At 40.9% G+C, this 23,467-nt stretch overlaps 1 protein-coding gene across 11 annotated transcripts in view; it reads right to left on the reverse strand.

Moving 5' to 3' along the window:
- The window catches only part of NEDD4L (NEDD4 like E3 ubiquitin protein ligase), a 198,622-nt gene that overhangs the window by 54,154 nt on the left and 121,001 nt on the right, over nucleotides 1-23,467 (reverse strand). For 10 of the 11 annotated variants that reach the window (XM_064438502.1, XM_064438505.1, XM_064438504.1 and 7 more), the window contains 4 exons: nucleotides 8,013-8,063; nucleotides 2,204-2,265; nucleotides 1,997-2,099; nucleotides 920-1,086 (listed from right to left, as the gene is read on the reverse strand). In XM_064438502.1, coding sequence (XP_064294572.1) covers nucleotides 920-1,086; nucleotides 1,997-2,099; nucleotides 2,204-2,265; nucleotides 8,013-8,063 — 383 coding nt within the window. The remainder of the gene's footprint in view (nucleotides 1-919; nucleotides 1,087-1,996; nucleotides 2,100-2,203; nucleotides 2,266-8,012; nucleotides 8,064-23,467) is intronic. The other variant, XM_064438503.1, reaches the window with a different exon arrangement.

Genomic DNA, 23,467 nt, shown 5'->3' on the forward strand with positions numbered 1-23,467 from the left:
ACTAAGATAAAGGCATCAGATGAAGAACAAATAGTGACAACACATTTGCCTAATTTAGCTATGATTATGAATATTCAAGAAAGAGTAACCATTGCTGTTGTAATAAGCGATAGTGGAAGAATAGTCGCTACATAAAAATAATACAAGATGTTTACTTAATACATTATTTCATTATAACTGTTAACACTGTCAGTTATACATACTTTTAAAATGTAAGCTTGCCACAGCTTTAAACATGTAATGAAGGCTTGAACAGGAAGTCCACATAAGCACACCCAGTGTATATATGCAATGCAGTCTATACACTGAATAATATCAGGATCTCCTCAAAGTTAATCAGTTTTACTTAATTAAAACTTAATGGAGTTGGTTATTTTTACCCTTACCTTTTTAACAGTCTCTAGAGAAGAAAGTAATTTATTCCTCGTTTGTTCCTTATTACTTACTTAAAAATACCACATCTGTCTTGCAATATTCTAAAATACATTGTTAATGCACTGACTTCCCTCCCACCGCTTCAGATTTCCTAGAATTTCCCAGAATACCTATGAGTATATTTGATTTGCTGGGGGTGGGGAAGTCTCTTCTCATTCTTAGAAGAAGAAAGATAGATGTTTCCTTTTTAACTGAAGATCTCCAGATTTTGGTTCTCAATTTTCTAGCACAGCTGTCAAAATTTTTCCATTAATAAAGTATACTTTCAGATCTGTAACACAGTTAACACCAAAATCGTAATTAATCTGTTACTTGGAAGAACAGTATGCCTTTATAAGCTGCTTTGTAAAAGCCTTGCTTAAGATGTTTTCCAGCGTTGAATTTGTAAACTCAAAATGGTTATGTTTGTTGAAAAAAAACCAACCCACTACTTACTGATAATTTTGCACACATCCACATAACGTTGCACTACAGTGCCACTTACATTAAACTTGGTCGATGCCACTGAGTAGTCCTGTTGTTATGGTTGACATAGTAAGTCCGCCCCAGGTTGTCTACCTTTTCCTCCCATCCAGGAGGCAGCGGAGGAGGTGGTAACTCCTCCTGACGTTGAGATGCGGAGTCACTGGAATCAACCACATCCCATCCGTGCTTAGGAATTAAAAAAAAAAAAAATTCAAGTTAGAGAGAAGTTATTTCATTGTTGCTTACATTAGTGTATAGGCACAGATTCTGAAAATTCTCCAAAGAGAAGTTCAAAACTACGTAAATGTAAACCATACAGAAATAGAATAAACTCCATGACTACGTGTGCACCTCACTCCAATGACAAAAACCCTAAATTCCCATCAGTCTATTACAACAGGGATTCCCAAACATATTTGGGTGGCTTCTCATTCTAGTGGTGGCCAGATGCAGATTCCCAGTCCAGAAGCCAAAGAGAACCACCTGCTATTTTTTGAACTCAGAGATGCCTGGCTTCGGATGAGAGCCCTCATTCCCAAGGTACAGATGACTGCTGCACACTGTTGGTAGGGCACACTTGGGCTTACATTCACTGTCAGCTCTAACTGCAGCTAATTTTTAAAACGGATGATGGCTGGTAAGTGCTAAAAAGCCTTTAAATGTGCTGCCCTTGCATGAGCTTTATTCTCTGCAAAGTCAACGCTGCCAAGGAAATAAAGAAAAATGTTATAACACCTGCTCTGAAATGGCCTCTAAAGAAGAGGTACCTAGTACAGATTCTTATGTTTATAAATTACTTGCATAGATTTTCCGAATTCTTCTACTTGGTGTGACTTCCACATTTATCTGCTGACAGACAGAGTCAGACAGACTTCAGAGTTAATTGTGGCAGCTGAAATACTTCGAAATACTTGAAATGGTTGAGGAAAAAAGTGTAAAAAAAGAAAAAAAAAAAGTGGGGGACACGGATGGGCGGGGGAGAGTAAGCTGCTACTAAGACTGCTACCAGGGTTTTATCTTTCAAAGGTACAACTTGTTCTACAATTATACTTGATCCTCTAATAACTTGAATGCTTCCACAAGCATTAAGCCTTACCTCAGATTCATCCCTTTGATCACTATTTTCTTCCTCTTGGCCACCATTTTTAGGCATATAAGCCATCTTCAGTCTCAAGAAACCCTTTACACGAGATTTGTGGCTAGAAGACAAGGAGGCACATTTCATTCAACGATCCTTAAATAGTTGCAAATAACAAACCTCGAAGTAAGAAACGTTTTAAAATACAAAGGTCCTCTCGCTCACCTTCTTGGTCTGAGAAGGAAATCCTTAAATGTATATGGCCTTTCCATGGTTGGGTCTTCAGTCTGTAAGCGTTTAAGAAAATGGCAAATTAAAGGGCTTGCCCACCAGTACAGAGACATATAAAGAATATTCACATCACAGATGCGGTAGAAATGCTAGAGAAGACGTTTGAATAACGACGTCACAGCAGACAGACCTCTGCCAGTGTGCTGCCATTAGGTGCTAATGCACAGCAGCAGAAGCAGTCCACTAGATGTCACCGCAAATATCAGTGATGGGCTGAACCAAGCCTCACTCGCAAGTGTACACAACGTTCACAATTCAGGAAAAGGTGGAAAAGACCAACTAAACAAACCCCTTCCAACTTTTTCCAGTCACCCAACAGCAGCGTCAGAAAAGGCTGCATTAATTTCGAAGCAGTATTTTTTTCCACGTTAAAAGCAAAATAAAACTCCTCCTCGGTCGGCTTTCATTTTTCATTTCGAAATAGTTGAGACTTTCAAAAATAATTAAGACTTTGAAATTCTTTATGAAGTACATAATATTATCAGGCTGATGGATTACGACTTCTAAGTTCCATTTAATTCTAAGTTTCATAAAGCCTTAAGTCTTGAACACTTTCTATTACATGAGAATTTCAGCTTTCTTATCAAATTGCATCCTTCATGCCTGCGAGAGCATGGACACTATAGGTACAAAACTAGTAATTTAAAAAAGACAAGTTAAATAACTGAATCCAAAATCCATATACATACTTAATCTGTTGATTGTTTGGGGTACTATATTTTAATCGATCGTACGATTTGGGCTGACAAAACTGCAACTGCGTTACACTGAAAGAGTAAGCACATTATCATACACATTCCAGTAAGACTAGAGATCTAGTACATCAGGTTAACACCAAACTTCCTCAAAACGAGCACAAAGTTAGTGGGTGCTTCTCAGAATGTTGCATCTGCCTGCCATTCACTAAAAAAAGACAATGATACTGCGTCTGTAAATCCCTTCCCAGCCCTATCCCTGCACATAAGAATACTTCTCAAACCCAATTCTTTCTAAATGCAGGATAATCCAACTTCTGGACAATTAAAAGCTTTGTCATCTGTTGTATTTCAAAGTCAATAAATAAGAATTTAAAAATCAATCCAAACTCACTGTCTCAGTTATTATGTCAAATTCCATACAGACTTACACTGAATGAACTCTTGTCCCGCAAGGTATTTCCTGCACTGAGAGTCCACTTAATCTGAGAGACAGACTTCCCATTTTTTTTGGCGAGGTAGGAGGTTTTAACCAAATCAACAGGACATTGAAGCATGCATGATTAAGTAGTACTGCTTTTTAGAGTTCAACTGTAACAAACCTACATAAAATAAGAAGCTGTGTATTTTAACGAAATTTTATATATAGTATTTAGGTAGTATCAGAGAAAACGGATTTTGACAAAAAAAGCAGCAGTACAGCTAGAATGGGAAAGCAAACATTTGTTAATAAATACACCATGATGTCTCTTATTAAGGTACTGGAAGGATGAATGAGGAAAATATTGATTAGAACATATACAGTATGTTTCGCTGAGCATCAAATTTGTACACACACCTTAATAGGGACAAGGAATAATAAGCATAACGGAGTAGGAGAACGCACCCACAGGCAGGTAAGTGCCCTGTGGAGACACTCCTACGTTACAGCTATAGAAGCAATGACCCTTCTGAGATACGTATTGCGAGTTTTCCCAGAGGAAATTTTTGGACAAAAAAGTGGCTTCTGGAGCTCAAGAAATTTTTGCGAAGATGGAGAGTGAGGACGGATTTTGTACAGGAATCACACTCACTTTCTAGTGAGCTTAGAAGAAACGGGAAGTTCTGTGCTGCAAGATTTCATCCTTTTAGCATAATGGATTTTATTCTTCAATGGCAGTGAAGTAGCTAAACCAGGAAGTTTTACAACCTTGGATTTTCTATGTAAAGGCAGAAGACTTTAAAAGTATTTGAAAAAGTTTAGCTTTCCACTCAAGTATGAGCTAGAAAGAGATATGCACGCTCATGTTCCACATAAGTTCCCAGTGAAAGGAGAGTTGTTCTCTTCCTACAGAGCATGGAAGGAAAACAAAAAGCTGCTAATTCCTCAAAACAGCTCACAGAATGTGTGAGATAGTCTACCCCTCTATCCCAAATCTTGATGATCTTTAATTATTAAAAATAATGTTTACTGAAAAGGGACGTTAAAATACTACCTGTCTGCAAAACAGACATGCACTAATATGTCCTTCGTCATTTCATATTTCATAGTATGGTTTTTTGCAGGACACATGTAGCTTAACACTGCAGGACTTTTTCTACAGTTATGTAGAGGCTACTTAGATGTCTGTGCATATGGACACATGTTAATGGAAATATTCACACAAATATGGAGAAGATAATACTACACAATACAGCTCATATGACATGAGCTCACAGGAGAATGGAATGATGCATTTTTCACCAGAAGACATTTCTGATCATTCCATCATATTTTTCAACTATTTTAGTTTATAAGCCAACAACAACAGTGTTATGACGCAAGATCAACTGTAACAGGCATATCTAAATAAGCCATTTTCCTCCTACAATAACATCCATCAATAGCAAGAAGTCAAATTCAGGCACAACAGCAACAGTCATGCTGAAATTGACACCTTATTTTGATGTAAACATTTTCAATAACTTCCATCATTCCCATGTTCACCCATTCAAATACAAAAAACCCTCCAAGTTCATGGAAGTAAGATTAACATATACAACATTTTAAAAATATTAACTACATCCAGACAATATTACTTATCCAGAACATCATATAGTATCAGATGACACTTATACCAAGCATAAACAAATCACTGTATAACTATATGCATATATATGCATATATGTAGAATTTATTAGAAAACTTTGTGAAGTAGAAAGTATATTTTTTACTATTTACAAAGAAGAAGAAAAACTGCAGTGTTTCATTCTTTTTGTGCCCTGTGACCTTCTAACTTCAGTTCTTTCATCAGTGATTGAATTCAGCTTTGAAGAAGAGGGTGAAGTACAACATGAGTACAAAAAGACAAAAGAAATGCTTTTTTGGCACAAACATTTCCTGTGAAGTTCATTTTGGAATTTTGTCTACTAATGGGAAAACAAGACAGACCATACAGGAATACTGAAAAACTGAAATGGAAGCAAATCTACCCATGAAATAATTAATTCATTTTTACTTATCTTTGAAAATCGTTTTGGCTGAGGCTTTTGCAGCATAGGACGTCAGTACTATAGATACACACCTAGCATCGCATAAAGTAAGTTTTCTAAGCAATGTAAAGACTGTATCTGCCATGGGCACAAATTGAGGTTAACTTCAAGCTTCATACAATTAGAACGTCGTAAGGGCCCTCTTTGTTCCCTCAATTCACCTTCTTTGATGACAGGCTCTGTGTAAAATAATTCCTCATGAAATACCCAACATCACCAACATCATTTCAAAAAAATATTGATTTTTAGATGTCTTCTTCACTAGAGCATCCCTACAGAATCTCCCACCCAGCACAATGTCTTCAGCCTTTTCAGCAGTTTCCAGTAGAAACACATCTGATGAGGGCCCATCAACTAAAAGCAGAGGCACAGACCTCTCGCTTAGACTTTTTCAGTGAGAGAGGTTGGCAGTGAAAGCTTGAACGCACTGGAGCCAGTACCGATTCTGCCACTGTGTTTACTGGACTATGATTACATTTAGGACAGTATTCGCTAGCCTCTGAATGTTGAGCATCCTTCTGCAGATAGATTCTATGCACAATCTATAAAAACCTGAAGATGGTGTTTCACACCATAATTTACAGACAGCCAGTGCTATGGCAAGTCTATGCTTGTAGAATTAAAGGAGGAGAACGCCACCCTTGGTTACACAGTAAATAGAAATTCCACTTAATTTAGGCCGGAATTTTCCTTGTGTGAAGACCATGCAGAACCTTGGCTGCCAGGAGGAAACCAGACAACTGGAGCTTTATAGAATTACAAAACAAGCTCTACATTCCTCAATTTATTAAGAAACAAAAACAGAGAAAACATTACCACCCTCAAATCAAACACCTCAAATACTTGATTGTTCACAGTAAAATGATTCAAACTCTGTGTCAATTACTTGTAATTTTTTGCTATTAGAACTCTCACGGCTGCCAAGTAATTCAATTTTAGCTAAAATAATTAATATACCACATAGTTATTGCAGCCTTTTGGTCTTCCATGCAATCGCTGAATCAAGTCCGCTGAACTACATACCCAGGGGACAGCCACGGCAGTACCTACAAAACCTGATTTGCTTCCATGGTATGTGTGTCTACTGTGAACGTAACCTCTCCCTCCCTAGTGGGAGTTCTTAACACGCGAGGAAAAGCAACCAGCCAGGCAGACGCTGGCCCGACACAGCGGTGCAGCAGCACTCAGTTGATGCGCTCCAGTCATCTCACGGTTCATCTCTTACGCGTAACAGAGATGCCAGGCATGAAATTGTCGTATCTCAGTAACTAAGACTTTACCTATCTGTATAGAACAAACTGAGGTACCTGCGCAGTATGTTTCGTGTGTCAGAAAACAGCTGTGAATAAATGACACTGAAAGCAGACATTATCCCAAATATTTAAACTCTAACTTTAAAAAAAAACAGAAGAAACTCCTCCAAATACCAGCTTTTCTAAGTTATTCGATTCATATTTGTTTGCATATAATGTATTTAAGCTGTTTAAAACTGGGAAAACAACTAACATACATACTTCCCTATCACATAGGAAGGGCAACAAGCACCTATATGCCTCTTACAGAAAAAATCTATTTATACACATACAGACATTAAAAGTTATATGTATGCATATTAAAAGCTATAATGTATGCTCTGACAATATCACAGCTTGTACAATTATTATCAATAATGCCTAACGTCAATGTCTAACAAATGTTGTATGTGCTATGCCATTCATGAATATATAACACTACTTCCATTATTGCTTAGGAGCCTTTCGGATAATTTCACTTTCAATCAGTAATAAATACAGTAATTTTACTCAAATTTGCTACGAAGATGAGTAATTTCATAACAGTTTCAGAAGAACTGAATTTTTGTAACTTCTTAAGATCCTGTCATGCTGGTTCAGCAGTTTCTCTGGTTTCAGTCTGTGGCTACTGGCTTTACAAGGTTTGACGGAATATCAAAATGCACTATCCACTCTCCCAGACAGAACTGCCATCCCATAGCCTTAACAGCTGTTATTTAGACAGAAAATCAGACAGAAAAGTAGGACACAAAATATGTGGGTTTTTTCAATGTTCTAGCAAAAATTCTGAAGGAAATGGAGTTTGCTAAGGGAGAATACAACTGTTTCAACTGTGAGGGAAGATCACGGAAAGGAAGAAGCCAGAAGATGAACAGGACAATGACCACCAATGGTGAGAAAGCAACCAGTCTATTGGGCACGTCATTCATCAGCTGACTCAGACCAGACAAGGATTTTAAGAAAAAATCAGGATGAGAATTGAATCCTGGATGTTGAGAAATTGCTACTGACAGATACCAGAGAACAACTGTCTTCCTTGTCCCTGCAAAGGGAACCATTTCTCCCAAGTCCTGTGCACGGTGGGGCTTTGTTTTCCGTAACATTTTTCTTTAAGCCTCTAATCCTATACTGGAAATGCTTGTTTTAAGAAAATTTAACTTATGGAAATAAATTCTACATAACATCAGCGTTTTGCACATCTGGTGATGGCAGAAAAGAGCATACTAAGACAAAAGCAATGCTTACCGGAAGGTGACTAAGTGGCACATCCACTTGACCCAGGAAGTCGTCTCTAGTCTGTCAAACAGGGAAAAAAAGGCAGAAAAGGAGTAATTTTACCTCTAACGTCATCTTTACATCAGAAAAGCAAAAAATGATAAACATCAATCCAGTCACAAGCAAAAGTCAAGATGGTTGAGTACCATTATTTTAGCAATTACTGATTTCTACCCCTTTATTGTTGCACATTATCTGCTGTTACAATTTATCTGCTTCAGCAGAGCATTTTCTGTGACGGTCCACAATGGCTTGTAAGTCCACAGCGTGTACGTTAAGTACTGACGAAGTTCTTGTTTCCTCTGACAACCTATGCATAATTCAAAGCACAAAGTAATAATCTACTTTTTCCATGAATTAAGTGTCCCCATGCATTAAAAAGCAGAGTGAAATTACTGTCCACCATGTTGTTGAAATGCTCATGTCAAAACTTGGTGACTTTTTCTTTTCTCTCTCTCTTCTCCTTTTTTCATTTTTAAAGGAAAGCCTCTGACCCTCTGACAGGGAAGGGAGCAGAATCCAACATTCAAACAGTGAAGATAGAACTATATGAATTGTAAACGTTTTTCCCCAAAATAAAAGTTTTATCACTTTACCAAACAGAAACCAAATATTTGATCTTTTTGTGTTTTTTTAAAGAATGCTGCTCCATTAATTCAGAATGCTTACTTTGTGAGGAACAGTTACGCACCCTTATAACCAGCCTTTTGAGTAATCCAGTATTTCCCCCTTGAAGACTTGACCATTCATACACCGCTTCACGTCAAGCATGTGGATGTGATTATACCAACATTCGGGCCGCACCGCCATCACACATTCACGTGCGCACAGTTAGGTCCATGCAGAAGTGGTAAACACCACTCTCCTGCATGTTCACTGTCTGTTGGATCACCACCTTCTCTCAGAGCGAACAATCCAAAGGCACCATCTCCCATGAAGGTAACCACGGACAAGCTGACTGTGGGACCTGGTCTCCATCTAACTACACCTTTATTACTGGGTATTTGAAGCATTACTCATAACTCCACCAACTGTATTCCATACCCATTTTCAACTATGAAGATGAAAGGGTAAAGAGAGCTCTTCAAGGTCTAGAAGTTCAAAGACCAATCTGATCTTTGCAATACTCAGTGATGCTTGAAGATGCTCAGGCTGGATTGCATGCTGTGGCCTAATCACCCACTCATACCTACCACTTCAAAGAGCACAAAAATTCACACAAGATATCTTGGTACACTTCTAACAATCCACTTACAAGGACAGACCGAAGAAAAGGAACATGAAATATTAGCAGAGGTGGACAAACTAAGGATAAACTTTGAGAGGGAAAATATGTATCGTTATCACTTACTTTCAGCTCAATAAAGCCTAGAAAGAAATAGCTATCATCAATTTCCTCACCAAATAATAATGTCTGTTCAATCTATATATTCAATTACACTAGATATAACATTTCAGGCTGAAAATATTTCCACACTGAATGGACTGCAATTGCTTTAAATAAATTGTAAATTTTAAAGCACTGCTCAGGTGTTATCTTTATTACTTCGAGACACCTCAAAACTACTTCAGCATTTAACAATTTTTATGATTAACAGTGTCACCTGAAGAGCAGACCGGCACTGGTACCTTTTACTGTCAATTAATCTAAATCTCAGGGGTGATTTTTCTTTAAAATGTGGCTGTGACTATCCATCCAACTTCAACACATCCCTGTACACACCAAAAATGCAGGCCATCTCCGTGTTTGAATTGCATACACATGGATCAGTTGATCTTCCCTGGTGGTAAGTAATGGAGGGCAACCCAGAAATAAAATCAATAAGAAGCGCAGACAGTACAGTCAGGCACTGCACGGAGAGATTCTTTTCTGTCTCTTGGCACCGCATTGCCTCAAAATGCCAGGCATCTGAGTAGCTTACTGGTATTATGAAGTACCCCAGAGCATGACAGACTGAAAATGAATCAAGTCACACGCTCCCACCAAAATATAGTTCGAAATGAGAATAAGACCACAAGCAGCAGTGTACTGGCCTGCAGTGCCTGGCTCAGGCGCTCCCAAGCGCTGTGAAGAGGAGTCCTGACTGGACCAACAACATTCAGAAGCTGCTGTGCAGACACCAGATAAATGTTCCAATTTCTCCTTTACAGTTCATCTTTCTGACAGATTTCATTGACATGTTTGCACTTAACTGAACTGGACACACACAGTACCACTTCGGAGAATATCTAGGGAGAGTGTCTTCAGAGCTGTATGAGGTTGCCCACATGGTAGTGATGTGGACGTGCTGGAAGTTAGCTCCGCAGCTAATCTACTCATTGATCACGATTGTCCTTGGCTCATTTATAACAGCAATTCGCTGTTCTAGTGATTCAGATTAAGATCCATTCCTTCCCTCCAGTGATGAAAGCCATTAAAAACACAGCAAAAAACCCTAACAACTCAGAAACTCCACAAAACCACTGCGGAGCCCCAGGCGACTTCTTGTGGAAGGGAGAGGCTTTGGGAAGAGAGTCCCAAGCCTCCCTTTGTGCAACCAGATCTCCAGAGGAATTAGGCGACTTCTGAGACCCCATGGAAGTGACAGCTGGATCATGGGGAACGAGGGAGCCGTTCCTCTGGCCCCTCACCAGGAGGGACCACCTCCTGCTCCACGCCCTTCAGGGCTGTAAAAGCTCTCCTGAGGAGAGCAGAGAGCCCTTACAGAATGGATTAAAAGAGGAATAGCAGGGATGTCGTGCTGCTGTCTCTACACTCTTAATTCCCACCAGTGCTTGTTATCTCTTTCAGAATTCACCCACGACTGAGAAAGCCTTTAATCTTACAATAATTTTGGCCTAATATGTGGCCATCCCAGAAACAACCTGTCTGAAATGCAGATACTTTTTCATAAATCGAAAATACAGAGGCTGTTCTGAACACAGGGTAATGAAGTGGCGTGGCCGTTTCGACAGCTGTCATGAGGAGACCTACCTAAGAGCACCACGCAGACAGGATGAGGCCCAGGCCACATCTGCTCACGTCTCACTGACCAGACGAGGCTGGTACAGGCCTGAGCAGCGAGACCTGTGAGAGCTGTGGGCATCTGCCCGGCTCCCAGGTGGCAGCACAGGCAGGAGGGGAACGGCAACACGGATGCACCGCAAGCAGCCCCACAGCTCTGCACGCCCTCAGGGAGGGAGGCAGGAAGGTGGTAGAACTGCCAAAAGCTGCGACTTGGAGAAAATCACCGTGACAGGCCAGAGCCCCGCGCCTGGAGACAACTGGTGGCGTGCTGTGGGAGCCGGGAGAAAGAGGCCCTGGTGAGGCCACAGAGCCTGAGCAGAATCACCCCGGCAAAGGTGGGCTATCAGGGAGATGGGCCATGTCCCTCGGCCCTGGGCACCTCGGGGCTGCCCCAGCCTCCTGCTGCACACCTGCATGTGGGGGCCACCAGGAACCTCCACAGAATCAGAGAATCACAGGTTAGAAGGGACCTCAGGGATCATCTAGTCCAACCTTTCTGCAAAGAGCACAGTCTAGACAAGATGGCCCAGCACCCTGTCCAGACAACTCTTAAAAGTGCCCAATGTGGCCCAGTCAGCCATTTCCCTGGGGAGATTATTCCAATGGTGACTGTCCTCACTGTGGAGAGTTCTCCTCTTGTGTCCAATCGGAATCTCCCCAAGAGCAACTTGTGTCCATTCCCCCTTGTCCTCTCCATGGGACTCCTTGTAGAAAGGGAACCTCCATCTTCTTTGTAGCTACCCCCTAAGTACTGGTACACGGGGATGAGATCCCCTTTGAGCCTCCTTTTCTCAAGGCTGAACAAACCCAGCTCTCCCAGCCTATCCTCCTATGGCAGCTTCCCAGTCCTCTGATCATCTTGGTGGCCCTTCTCTGGACCCCTTCCACCCTGTCCACATCCTTTTTGTACAGCGGGGACCAGAACTGTACACAGCACTCCAGGTGTGGCCTGACAAGCGCTGAGTAGAGCGGGATGATGACTTCTTTCTCTCTGCTGGTGATGCCCTTGTTTGCTCATGTTGAGCTTTCTGTCCACCAGGATCCCCAGGTCACCTTCCAACCTCCCACAGGAAACCACCATCTGCTCATGAGACCCAGGTTTTATTGATACATGGGATCTAAAATCGATGCCACTGAGTGGGGTGGTTCTGTTCTGGCAGCTGCTCCAACCCAAATTCCGCTATAACCATGATGATATACATCAGTTAACAGTAAGTGAATAAAACACAACAATTAAGGAGAAAACACTGATTCTTGCAGCTTAAGAGCTTGAACAGTGAAAGGTTATACTTCTCTGAAGGTTTCTAAAAGCCTATTTAATTGAGCACAGATATATAACGTTTCCAATGCTAGAGACAAATGCACAGATAAAAGATAACTCCCTTTATCATGAATTTATTTTAAAGCCAGACTTAAACCATACCCTGACAATCCTAAGCTTATCAATCATTTTAGTATCTTACCTAAACATGATGAATACTAGCATTTTGATATAGATTGGAAATGTTACATTCAACAATTGAAGGAATGAAATTCTGGCAACAGATGAGGTATAAAGTAATTAAATAGCATACATGTGTTTGCTTTGTGAGCTGGTCACTGTGCTTGATGTATACTTGGTATTCATTAATATGAATTTACAAAATAAAGCATATTGCATTCTTCAAAAATCAACTGTCAGGGAAAACAGTTTCTCCCAGATACTGTTTATGATACCAGATATCAGCCCGAGTGATTCCCAAATAACCTGCTGCTTATTTATAACTATGCTATGCACAGAATTCCAGGAAGTGCATACTGCTGCTCCAAAGCCAAGTTTACATATTTCTCATAGCAGAGCATTAAGTTTAATATTAAAATTCATATTTTATATGAAAACATAATAAGAATTCTGTTTCTACAAAAGTTCCGTGATCCCCAAAGCATGGACATATACTGCTGTGCTATATGCCTATGGACCAACACAGAAAGAACATCTGCATAAAGAATCCTACAATTTTTCCCAAATTTAAGTATAAATAAGCTAATAGCTAATGGCTAATGGATTTTTCATTACAGAATTTTAACTATTAATCTTCCTCCTAGCAACTACTGGAAAAACCTGGTAGCAAGCACTGCTTTTAGAGAATTAACATATTTTTCCCTTAATATTGGCAAACCCCAAGCACCTTACACCTCCTGCTCCATACAGTTACTGAAATATCAACTACTCAGAAGAAAATATATACTTATTTCTAGATCGGTTCGTGCAGCTTTTAGTTCAAGAAAACCACAACCCATGGGCTCGGAAAGTTTTCAGGTTGGTTAGAAACAGAGGGTGGGCAGACATGATGCAGCTTCACCATATACCTGGTGAAGAGGGTCCTTCCTCTGCGCCTGAGATGGGGAAGAAACCCCACCATCGGCTGGTGCAGATGGTGGGGACATAAAGAGACATGTCTACAAAGCTTCCTCGGGGTGTTTCTCAAGACACACACACAGAGGTCACTTACATGCAAGTACCAAGCCTGACGTATATGATATACTTTGTAAGGAGACATGCTGTAAGTATATGACATCTTTATCTGATTTTAACATATCTAGGAATAACAGAATTGCTGCATCTACACTGAATAACTGCCCAGACCAAAATTTCAGGAGTAAAAAGTAAACCAAGCCTTACAAGTAGCTGAACCATCAGATTCTGTTTGTCTGTGGTTTAGAGTGGAACAGGAAAATCCTTAGTTCTAGCCTAGTTCTGCCAGTGAGCTGCGGTGACAGTTTAAAAAAATTACTTCCTCAGCTACTCCTGGCATGAATATGGTCATTTTTACCAGTAGTGAGGTTCTTGTAAAACTGAATCTTCATGCAACACTTGAATATACACATACATTTATAAGAAAAATTATTTTGGGGGGGGGGTTTAGTATATTTAGCATTGTAGGACATTTTTGTTCTGTGAACAGAATTTTATCTTGCAGGCTGCCACATTTCTAATATTTAGGCATTGTCATGTTGGGGTTTCCTGCTTCCAGAAAAGCACCTCACAAGCCACATGAACTGTTTTCCTGCTCTGTCATGTATGGAATTTCCAATACCTTATTTTTCACATTTCTCATTATAACAATGTCTGTTCCAAGAACCTCCTTCTCACCAAAATAAAATGGGCTATCTGATCCACAAGCTTGCCTGTTCAGTCGCATACTAGACTGCTAATTCCTGCTCAGGTCTGATCTTCCCCCCCCCTCAAGGCAGCGCATAATCCACTCTCGACAGTAAAGACACAGGACGCAGATGCTTATCAACCTACAACTTGAAAGAGATTTTATCAATCAGAATTACTAATTATTTTTCGGAGCTGATGGCTAGGAAATGATGCTTATATGTACGATTATAACGTTTATTTTGTATAGGTTATTATGTAACATCATATGAAGCAAGCAGTTATTTAATTTTTTCAAGCAGCAAACGGAAGGAAAAGTGAGTTCACTGGAGAGAGACTGCAGCTGCCAGCAAAAACTTTACTGCCGGTTTTATTGTTTCAGGTTTGTGAGAAAATCTTAATGATCAGCTGGAGTTGTCAGAAACAGTCACTCTCAACACACGACTTCACAGAATCCCAGACTGGTGGGGCTGGCAGGGACCCCTGGAGCTCACCCCGTCCCACCCCTGCTGGAGCAGGCACCCCCAGAGCAGGGGCACAGGGCCGCGTCCAGGCGGGGGGTGAATGTCTCCAGGGAAGGGACCCCACAGCCTCTCTGGGCAGCCTGTGCCCCTGCTCTGGCACCCGCACAGGGAAGGGGTTTGTCCTCATGTTCAGGGGGAGCTTCCCGTGTTCCAGCTTGTGCCCGTGGCCCCTCAGCCTGTCGTTGGGCGCTACAGAAAAAAGCCTAGTCCCATCATGCGGACACCACCCTTTAGACATTTATAGGTATTGATGAGATCCCCCCTCAGCCTTCTCTTCTCCAGGCTGAACAAGCCCAGGTCTCTCAGCCTTTCCTCCCCAGGGAGATGCTCCAGCCCCCTGATCGCCGTCGCAGCTCTCCGCCGGCCTTGCTGGAGCAGTTAACGACTTCCCCCTCGGAATGCGCCGGCAGCGCTGCAGCGCCTGGAGCCGCCCCGCGCTCACCTCGCGCACCAGCGCCAGGCCGCGCGCAGCAGGATCGCTGCAGCACCCCCGCGCGTGCTGCCTGCGCTGTCACGCCCGCCCCGGGAAACCTGCGAGCAGGGCCCTGCACGAGCCACGCAGCTGGGAAGGACCGCAAGGGCACGAGAACCCCGCCAGCACCCGCCGCCTGTCCGAGGGGCAAACCCCTGCTTAAATGCCATCGTTCTCTCAGTATTTATTCCGTGCTGTCTGCGGCGTGGCTTCTGTGTGGGCCAGGTAAGGTAGGAAAGGCACACGTCAGGAGGGGTAGAGGCACGTCTCAGATGCCTTATAAAAGTCTTGCTGCAAATCCTAAGACAAAGTACAACAAAAGCGATCCCCAAATCTCCTATTTAGTCTGTAACACTCCGAAGCAGTTTTCGGAAAGTTACGCCATCCTCTGTTGCAAACGACCACTTGCCAGAGGGTTTTGTTTAGTTGGTTCAGTACATTTACTTCTGAAGAGGAGAAAGTCAGTGAAAAGATGAACCAATCTGCTTGGTAAAGAAGAGACTCCCAGAAAGTTTTGTTTTTATTTTGCATGCCACATCACAAACTGACAAGTATTCCTCACCATCCATTTTAATTTGGAATTAAAGGAGGACAAAACCCCACACTAGAATAAGGATATTTGAAAGTAACAAAAAAGGTCATGACTATTTGAATTAGTAAATAAGTATTATTTTTAAGATCTGATATTTATTCAGTTTTACAAAGGATATAAAACCTCATTACTTCAAATACTGTCCTATTTTCCTGCTAGCTCTCTCAAAATGAAAGGTAATCACGTCTGTTTTTTGGCAGAGACATAAATATATCCTGCCTATTTATGAAACCCAAATCTGTCCAACGATCTATTTATGCACTGATCTTGTAGAAAAGCAGTACTAATGCAAGAATCCTTTCATTTCTCTTCTGTGTGCTCAAACACATCAGGCACGTTAGGTATTCTGTACACTGAATTTTCTTGAAAGTGTGAGTTACCTGTTATGTCAGCATAGGCATTACAGGGAAACCTGGTCACTCTCACCGGATCCCAGGTGTAGACAAAAATCTCAGAATTCCAGCAAATTACAGTGGAAAAAAGGACGGTTCACCTGTTGAGGTTCATGGAACCCTCCCAGCACAATACATTTGTTTTAAGCAATGTCCAACATAAGGGAAATAACGGGAGACACTCCTGCTTCGGTACTCAAATCAGTCAACTCTACGTTAAAATGTAATCTAATGTTAAATGTTTCAGCTCCTCTGTGAGGTAAAAGCTATCACTGAATATCACTCACCTCAAAAAGCAACACCAAAAATTCAGTAAGTCAGGCAGCTGCTGAAATAGTCACGAGCAAATTTAGGGAAATGCAGTACAGGAACGACTCGACACAGGCCCTCAAAGTTCCCAGAAGTCCCAAGCCAAACAAAATTAACCACCCATTCTAGCCCGAAACTCACAAAAATCCAACTGCAAACCCCAAAAGACTGCACACGGGTATGCCACCCCACTGAAAGAAGGACTGAGGCTGCATGGTGAGAGCCAACAGGAGGAAGTATTTCACTACCAACCACTCAGCCCTTATGCGTACCTCAGACAGCCAGTACAGGCAGTAGCAGAGGCTTCGAAAAACCAACAGTCCAAACCAACAATTGAAGAATGATTAGCTTCTTCCTTGACGCCTTCTATTCCCTCCCATCCCACCTCCCAAAATCCACCAGGAAATTTCAAGGTCAACAAATAGCTTCCTCTAAGGCAGAGCACACACAAACTCTGCGTTAAGGAACCATTCCGCTGAACTTCACACTTGCAAACTCGTGATTACTTTTCACTTCCAAAAGGAAGTAAGTCTCAGAATTAGGCACTGCTGTCAGGAGCAGTAGGTGAGGCAAGGTTCAGAAAAGGAGATAAGCACAATTGAGGAGGATACGGACAAGTAGCAGAAGCACTAACTGCTGGAAGAAAAAAAGATGCTACTTGGAAATAGTTTTAGAACAGAGTAAACGTATGTATAATTTTACTATGCAGTAAAGTTTCTCTCTATTTTACTGATGGTATCATTAAAGATCCACATTAGAAGATAACGATCATTAAAGGCAATGGCATGAGAAAACACTTCATTACTATGAAGTGTTACCAGCAGTCAGTGATTTGGAAAGCTTTAAAAGAACCAACAGAACTAGTTTAAAATTCTAACTTGTGCCAAACAACTTACAATGTAAAACAACTGTTCAGCGTGTGAGATTTAGGTGACACGGTGACACTCACAAGCCAAATGCATGTAAAAATTAGTCTGCAACTTGATATATACCCAAGCTGCAAAGCCAGTAAGAAAAGCCTGGGATAAAGTTACACCACTCTAAAAGTCTAGTAAAAAATATAGAAAGAAAAGCATGCATCAACATCTAGGTGCAAACCATGAAAATTTAGTTGCAACTTAGGACGGTATACATGCACCTCAATTTTACTTGGTAACCGCACAAAATCGGAGTCACATTTAAAAAGAAAAAGTATGAATAAAGTATTGCATTGATTTTAACTTCAAACATTTATGTTTCCTTGGTTTCCAGCAGGAAAAGTGTCTATAGTTAGCAGTTAAGCTGTTATAGACCCTTAATAACTGACAGCTAATTTATTAAATGGAATTACAGAATATTCTCAAATTCAGAAAAACAACACTTCAAGAGGGTTCTAGTAAGCTTCCAAGAAAGACAGACATACTAATTTGTCTGAAAAAGGGTCACATGGCTAAAGCAGCTCTTTGGAGAAGGGAATCACAAGTAGAACCGGAACACTGCTCAGTATGTGCGAGATTCCAGGTAAGCAGCTATCAAAGCCTTCCTCCCCTTACACTTTTCCTACAAGACATGTTCTGGCAGCCGCACCTGCTTGTTTCAATTCTGGAATAAAAGATAAATATTACCTCAGGTGTACACCTATTGTTTAATCTTAATTCTTTAAGTATGCCTAAATATAGTATTCACTGTAAGATAGAACAGGATATTACAGTATCCACTGCGAAGTAAGACAACATCTGAGCAATGGCCGAACGTATATGAGTAACTACTACAGGCAGCTCAAGCCTGCTTAGCTTTATTCCAGCCTAGAAATTAAAGTTCAGAAAATAACAGAGATACAAAACAGGTCGGTCAGGGCTTTCATCAAAGGTCACACAAATGATTTTTAGGATCTGCAGGAGGAGTGGGTGGATCCTGTAGGTCAACAAGTGGTTGCCGCAGCTGGTATTGAGAATGGGGATTCTGCTATTAACTACGTGTACAAATATCTGACTGGGGGGAGTAAAGAAGATTAAGCCAGACTTGGCAGTGCCCAGTGACAGGACAAGCAGCAATAGGCAGAAACTAAAACACAGGAAATTCCATTTAAATATAAGACAAAACTCCTTTACTGTGAGACTGGTCAAACACTGGAACCGGATGCCTAAAGCTGCTATGGATTTTCCATCATTGGAGATACTCAAAACCCAGTCGGACAAGGCCCTGAGCAACCACTCTGACCCAGATTTGGGCAGGGGGTGGACCAGACAATCTCCAGAGGTCCCTTCCAGCCTCACCCATTCAATGATTCTGTGACTACTAAGTAGAAATAAAATCCTATTTTTAATTAATTTAGTTTGGGTAAGACGGTACGGTCACATCTGACCAGCTGGAGCCACGTTACACTGGAAGAAGGCCCAGCACGCAGCTGCAGCTCTCTCCTAGGATCTGTGCTCATGCAGAAGCTTCCAGATCCCGACACTCAAGACCTACTTCAAACTTAACTGCTGAACTCACGTTTCTCAGGCAACCTCTAGCAGATAATTCCCTTGTTAGTGGGTTTTTTTTTTTTAAATTTGCTTTCCTTCTGATTTTTCACACATACCTTTCTGGTTTATATTTTTATTTTCACCTACATCTTCATAATGATTATTCATTTATATTTCCACGTAAGGTCTGGGAGCAGCCAGTAGTAAGTTAGCACATTATCAGTCAATTGATGTGTCTTAGAGGAACTTGAAAAGCAAAAAAAATCCTTAATCAACAGAAAAATACTATTAAAAAAACCCATATGTTTACACAAACAAACACTCCTAATACACCCAATTCTCCCAAGCAGGCTTTAATGCTGCAATTTAGTAGTAGGTCAAATTGGTGAAATCCTGTGTTACATCTTCTGACCCCTAAGATGCACCTCCATCATCGACGACTGTCTCAGTAGCCCTGGGTCTTGTACTTTTGAAAACCTTCCCGTTTCTAAAAACAGAACAACATACCATGTTGTTAAAACTGATCACAAGTAATGCAGCACGAACTTCTCAAAGTGCCTGGAAATTTTACAATGTCCAAACAGCATTAAAAAAAAAAAAAAAAAAAAAAGGCATTTTGGCTATGCAGTAAAATTTTATAAATATGCACTTAGCTATGCCAAATGCACAACTCACTCTTGCAGACCTTGAGACTTTATTTCCATGTCAACCAGTTCATGTCAGTGCCATCAATCTAAAAAGTCAACAGCCAGGATACTTTGAGTGGTTTACATGCTCTCACCCGAGAGGCAGTACCTCAAACACCTACATGCTGTTATGGTATCAATGCAGACCTACGATTGTGAAACAGCGTGGCTCAGGTATTCACATGATACTGTAAAAGTAGAACACCAACAGCTGCATCCAGTCATTTACTAAGTAAACATAAGAAAATAACTTAGATAAAGGACTGACTGACATAAGAGTTCCAATCCATGCAATGAGATTCCCATTTACAACCATTACAATTAGCAGTTAGCAACAAAAGCGGATCAGGTCACTCCTGAGCCCGTGCCTCCTGCTTGTTTCCTCCCTGGCACTGCAGTATCTTGTGCTTCCCATGGTGCTCACATGAACTAGATCAAGAAGCTGGCTTTAAAACCAGAACAGTAATTGCCTGATCTAGTTCGCTAAGTGACTCTATTAATAATTCCACGGGCATAACTGAGGAGGATGGGAGGTGCTGCGGAGAGGCAGGAGCGGTACGATGGAGATGTGTCGGAACAATCACAAATGGGTTCCCACTGAACGCCCTTGCTGTGTCAAAGCACTGGCCTGGGAACCAGCAACACCTGCAAACCACTGGAGTGACGTCTCATCAGCATCTGTACATGAAATTGAAGTAGCGGACAGAGAGACGGGGATGGTGCAAAGAGAAAAAAAAGTTAAAAGATTCAACACACCTGTGTTGCTGTATGTTGACGCTCCCCTGCGATGTGCAGGTGAGTCCTGATCAGCTGTGGTTATCAACAACCCCACAGCAGTTTTCAGAGATGCTTTGGTTCCCTGGCCAAATACCAGACTGGGTAACAGCACTCCACCCACCCACGATTCCCTTGGCATTTTCAGTTGATCATGATGTTCCCAGCTTCCTGACCTAAAAATTGTTGTGTACTATTTCTGTGCAGTGTTTAAACAGATGCCACATTCCAACCCAGATATTGCTTGATTTCAGAGCTGGCTGACACGATCCTTATAGTAATTTTACTGTTTTTTTTTAAATCCCTGTACTTCTGCTTAAAGTAAAATACTCAAAGACTACGCTCTTCTCAGACCACAAACGCCCTGCACCACGTTTACGCACATAGTTATGTGCCTAAATTATTTGGGCCTGGACTATCCAGGGCTGATGACAGAACAGCCTGATGAGGTTCAGAGCCCACCTTATATTTAAAATTATTCTAAATAAATTAAAGCTATGTTATTTCCAAACTTTTCAAATCATTGAAATACCAGTGGGTAACACCTGGTGTGACAAGAACGGTCGTGTGAAGGACACTCAAGCAAACATGATTTGGTGGCGCTGGATCGCAACACAGGTACCGGCGCAGGCCATGCTCTGATGGACGTGCTGCAGGATCGGGGGAAGAGAAAGCGTGTGTGATACCGAACTGCTCTGAGATCGTCCTCCCCCAGTAGTGCTCCATCACAGGCGTATGGGATGGAGAGGTAAGCGCATGGAAGAGACTGCAGAACTGCATGTGCACGCTGCTGTGCTGTACTCATTGCCTCTGAGCTGTGCTGGAGGCATGTGAACGCAAGACCTCCAAGCTCCAAACAGAGCTAGATAACAAAATATACAAGATGTTTTGTATTATAAACTCAGATCTCATGTCCTGTGGGTGCCTATAGGTCAAACCTTTATCTTCTGTTTAGCTCCTCTTCTTTCCTTCATGCCCAAGACTAGGAGCTCCTGGCGCTGGGGGGTGAGAAAGTCACACAGTGCAACCCACTGCAGGGATGTGCCCTGCCACGTAACCAAACAAGGCTGAGGGGCTGTTATCATTAGGGGACAATTTTAACCCTGGCAGCCGTAGTTGCAAAGAATGATCAGTATGTCAGCGTAAATCAACCCCTGAAGGTGCAGAAGGACACCAGGCTTTGGGGACGCACAACCAAGCTTTAAGCTGATGTTTTCTAAAAGCCAAAAGCTAATGACACAGTTTAAGCTGGGAGAAACTGGCAAAATAAACCAACCTGGCAAAGAAAAACATGAGACTGTAAAGAGGCGATTACCACTGCTGAGAAAATTCAGCAGTCAAATCATTAGAATACAAGGTGTAAAATTAAGTAAGAATTAGGTATTACTGATATATTACTTACGCCCTGTAATTGAGATACGATGCACCATCACTGCCAAGTGCCAAGGACACCATTCCAAGAGTTTTAAAGACTGTCTCACTTATATACCACTAAATTTTCACAGCATAAACACAACAGAATTGCACATACGAAAAAGAAAAATACTGAACCAACAGCAGAAAATATCCGCTATCTTTAGATAAAACTACATGAAATCACACATTTTACCTTGATAGAGCTCTTTCCCCCCCCTTAATTAGCAAACACAAAAACACACGACAGTGAAGTAACAATGTAGCAAAGACCTGTTTTTGTTGTGAACAAAATCAGCATTCACTTCGTAAGAGCAATTATTCTAATACAGGAAGCCATGGGTTGCATTAAAAATATTTTTACAGATAGCACAATAAAAATCAATCATTTTGTCCTCCTCAACAGGGGAATGTGTTTAAAGAAAACAACAGAAGGAATGACAAACTAGGACACATACTTTCCCTTCTGCCCACAAACACAATTAGATCTCCAGCTTCCTCAGTTTTACTCTTAATTCCTGGGGCCCTTAGGTTTATAATAAGGTAGCTGAATGGGGAAAACACTGACATTTACTTTTACTGAAGGCTTTAAAAATGAAAGGGACTACAAAAAAAAACCCAAAAGAGGATTTGTGTTCATGTAAGTATTTTTTAAATCTTTTTTTTTTTAAACTAGCAGCAAAATGTCATTTTATTAACTGAAACAAAGCACATTCATCTTTAACTGCTTTTGACTATAATCTTAAATATTAATCAGCCATCACAGATGTCTGTTTACACCTAAGGCATACCAACTCCCTGATCTCATTTGCATGAGTAATGCTACAATGATAATTTTATTATATTCATTTATCATTTGATGAAAGGAATACAAAAATTAAATTCGTAGTTGGCAAGTTTCAGAAGTTTTTCTCTCTTCTTACTAACTAAACTGCACAACTGCACTTTTCATTTATATAAACTTAAAGGAATTCTGTCAGTTGCCAGTATAAAATCTCCTTTCTTAAGTAAAATATTTTCACCAGTACTTCGTGGTTCCCAAGCATAACTAAAATTCCCGTTTTCCATTTGATAATAATGGCAACTTATTATACTTTTGCAGTTAATCTATGCAACCTGGCCGCAAAGATTTTTACTAATCTATTCTTAATCAAAAATATTCTAACCATTTAAAGGTTTGAACAGTCATGTCTTAAAATCTGAGCTGAAATTAAACATGGTTGTCACTTCAGAGTAATGTTTAAGAAAACAAAAGTCACTCGCCCCAGAATTTGCAAAAGTTTAACTGAAAAATCTCATTATACGAGACATGAGTTCAAAGATCACTTCTGTGGCAATACCTGAAATCATTATTATTCCAGCATATTTCAGACACAGTCTCCTAGATTTGCATGACAGAACCTTAAACTCTGGTTTCATTTAAGCAGGAAACCTCATGAACCAGTCTAATTAGCTGATTTGTCGAACTGTACTTGCAGTCTCTCCTTCCTTCCACAATTGTGACTAAAGCAGCTTAAAATAAAAAAGAAAAACTGTCGATGATTCTGCATTTTGGACCAAATGAAACACTTTCTTCCTTGTAAAATTATTCCTATACCAAGCTTTTATTAAAACTACATTATTACAAAAGTAAGGCTAGGCGTTTCACATACAGAACTTGTTTTTTT

The sequence above is a fragment of the Phalacrocorax carbo genome, chromosome Z (assembly GCF_963921805.1).
Source record: "Phalacrocorax carbo chromosome Z, bPhaCar2.1, whole genome shotgun sequence".
Taxonomy (NCBI): Eukaryota; Metazoa; Chordata; class Aves; order Suliformes; family Phalacrocoracidae; genus Phalacrocorax; species Phalacrocorax carbo.